Raw genomic sequence first — 1,211 nt, 5'->3', positions numbered from 1 at the left:
TTCCCAGGCTTTTGCTTTAAAATTATTTCTGTTCCATAAAAGAAAAAAAATAGTGATTAATTTATTTTGGCAAGCAGAGTGATGATTGTATATTGCTGTCAGTTCGAGAATGAACTGTGCTTTGCATCCTTTTAATGTCTCTTGAAGGCTCTCCTTTAGGAAGATATTTAAAGTCCCAACTCTCTACCTGGTGGGACTGTGTTATCCAACTGATTTAGAACCCTGTCTGCAGTCCCTGCCCCTCTTCCCCAGCCACATTAACATGGTAGGCTGAATGCCACTTGGCAATTTTCATTCCAGTGACTTCACAAATGACTAGCTGGCAATAGCAACGACAAAGATCCTCTTAGAAACAAAATCAGTTTGTAAGTTTTATGACGTCTTAGTAGCTACTGCATCTTGTCATGATTTTTTAAAATGTAATGTTGTTTATCTGTGTTTTTCAGGTCTTTTCCAAATAACTATTGGGACAAATTTGTGAAAAGAAAGGTAAAGCTTACTTTTAAAAATATATATGAAGTTTTAATGGATGTTTATTTTCATGTTTTAAGAAATGTGGACTACACTTCTACATATAACTTTGATTCAGTGAAGATTTCTGTATTTACCATTTTAAAATACACAGAATTCCTTACCTCATGCTTACAACTACTTTTGTGTGGTTTGGGTAGTTATTCTTTGAAACTTTTTCTACATACAGCTTGTTGTACAAAACAGGAATTCAAATACATTCTTGAAATTCTGTGGAGAATTCTGTGTACACTTGTATGTATATTGCGACATATGTAAATTGTTTTGTCTGTGTGTATTTATGTATTCACATCCGTGTCCACAGAATAGAGTCCCTCACCCAGGAGAGAGTTAGATAGGAATGTAATAAGAAGATAGGACAGATTGAGATGTTTAGACACAGGGCATAGTCAGAAAACTGTACTGACCAGCAAACTATATACATGCATCCAGCCCTTTTTGTCCCTTACCGCTCTATTTTCTCACACTTGTTCCTCCCCAAATCACCTCAGTCCATCCCTTTTCCTACCTTTGCTTCCTCCCCATAACATACAATAATAATTTCTGTGTAATCCCCAAATGCTTTTCTTTCACCATCCCATAATGTATCCCACATCCCTTGCCAGTAACCCTCTTAGTCTGAAAGGTGATCTGCTGAGCTACTCCCAGTGACTTATCTTGATGGGTTTCATACCTGGACA

The 1,211-nt window shown here is 36.7% G+C and overlaps 1 protein-coding gene across 1 annotated transcript in view; it reads left to right on the top strand.

The window, feature by feature from the left end:
* LOC104624663 (ryanodine receptor 2) overlaps nucleotides 1-1,211 on the top strand; it is a gene marked incomplete at both ends in the record, with an annotated part of 91,782 nt that overhangs the window by 88,591 nt on the left and 1,980 nt on the right. The window contains one exon of the mRNA XM_010292096.1: nucleotides 447-489. Within this exon, the coding sequence (XP_010290398.1) occupies nucleotides 447-489 (43 nt within the window). The remainder of the gene's footprint in view (nucleotides 1-446; nucleotides 490-1,211) is intronic.

The sequence above is a fragment of the Phaethon lepturus genome, unplaced genomic scaffold (assembly GCF_000687285.1).
Source record: "Phaethon lepturus isolate BGI_N335 unplaced genomic scaffold, ASM68728v1 scaffold1678, whole genome shotgun sequence".
Classification (NCBI taxonomy): Eukaryota; Metazoa; Chordata; class Aves; order Phaethontiformes; family Phaethontidae; genus Phaethon; species Phaethon lepturus.
Note: the sequence above shows the minus strand (reverse complement) of the source record. Positions and strands in the feature narration are given on the sequence as shown.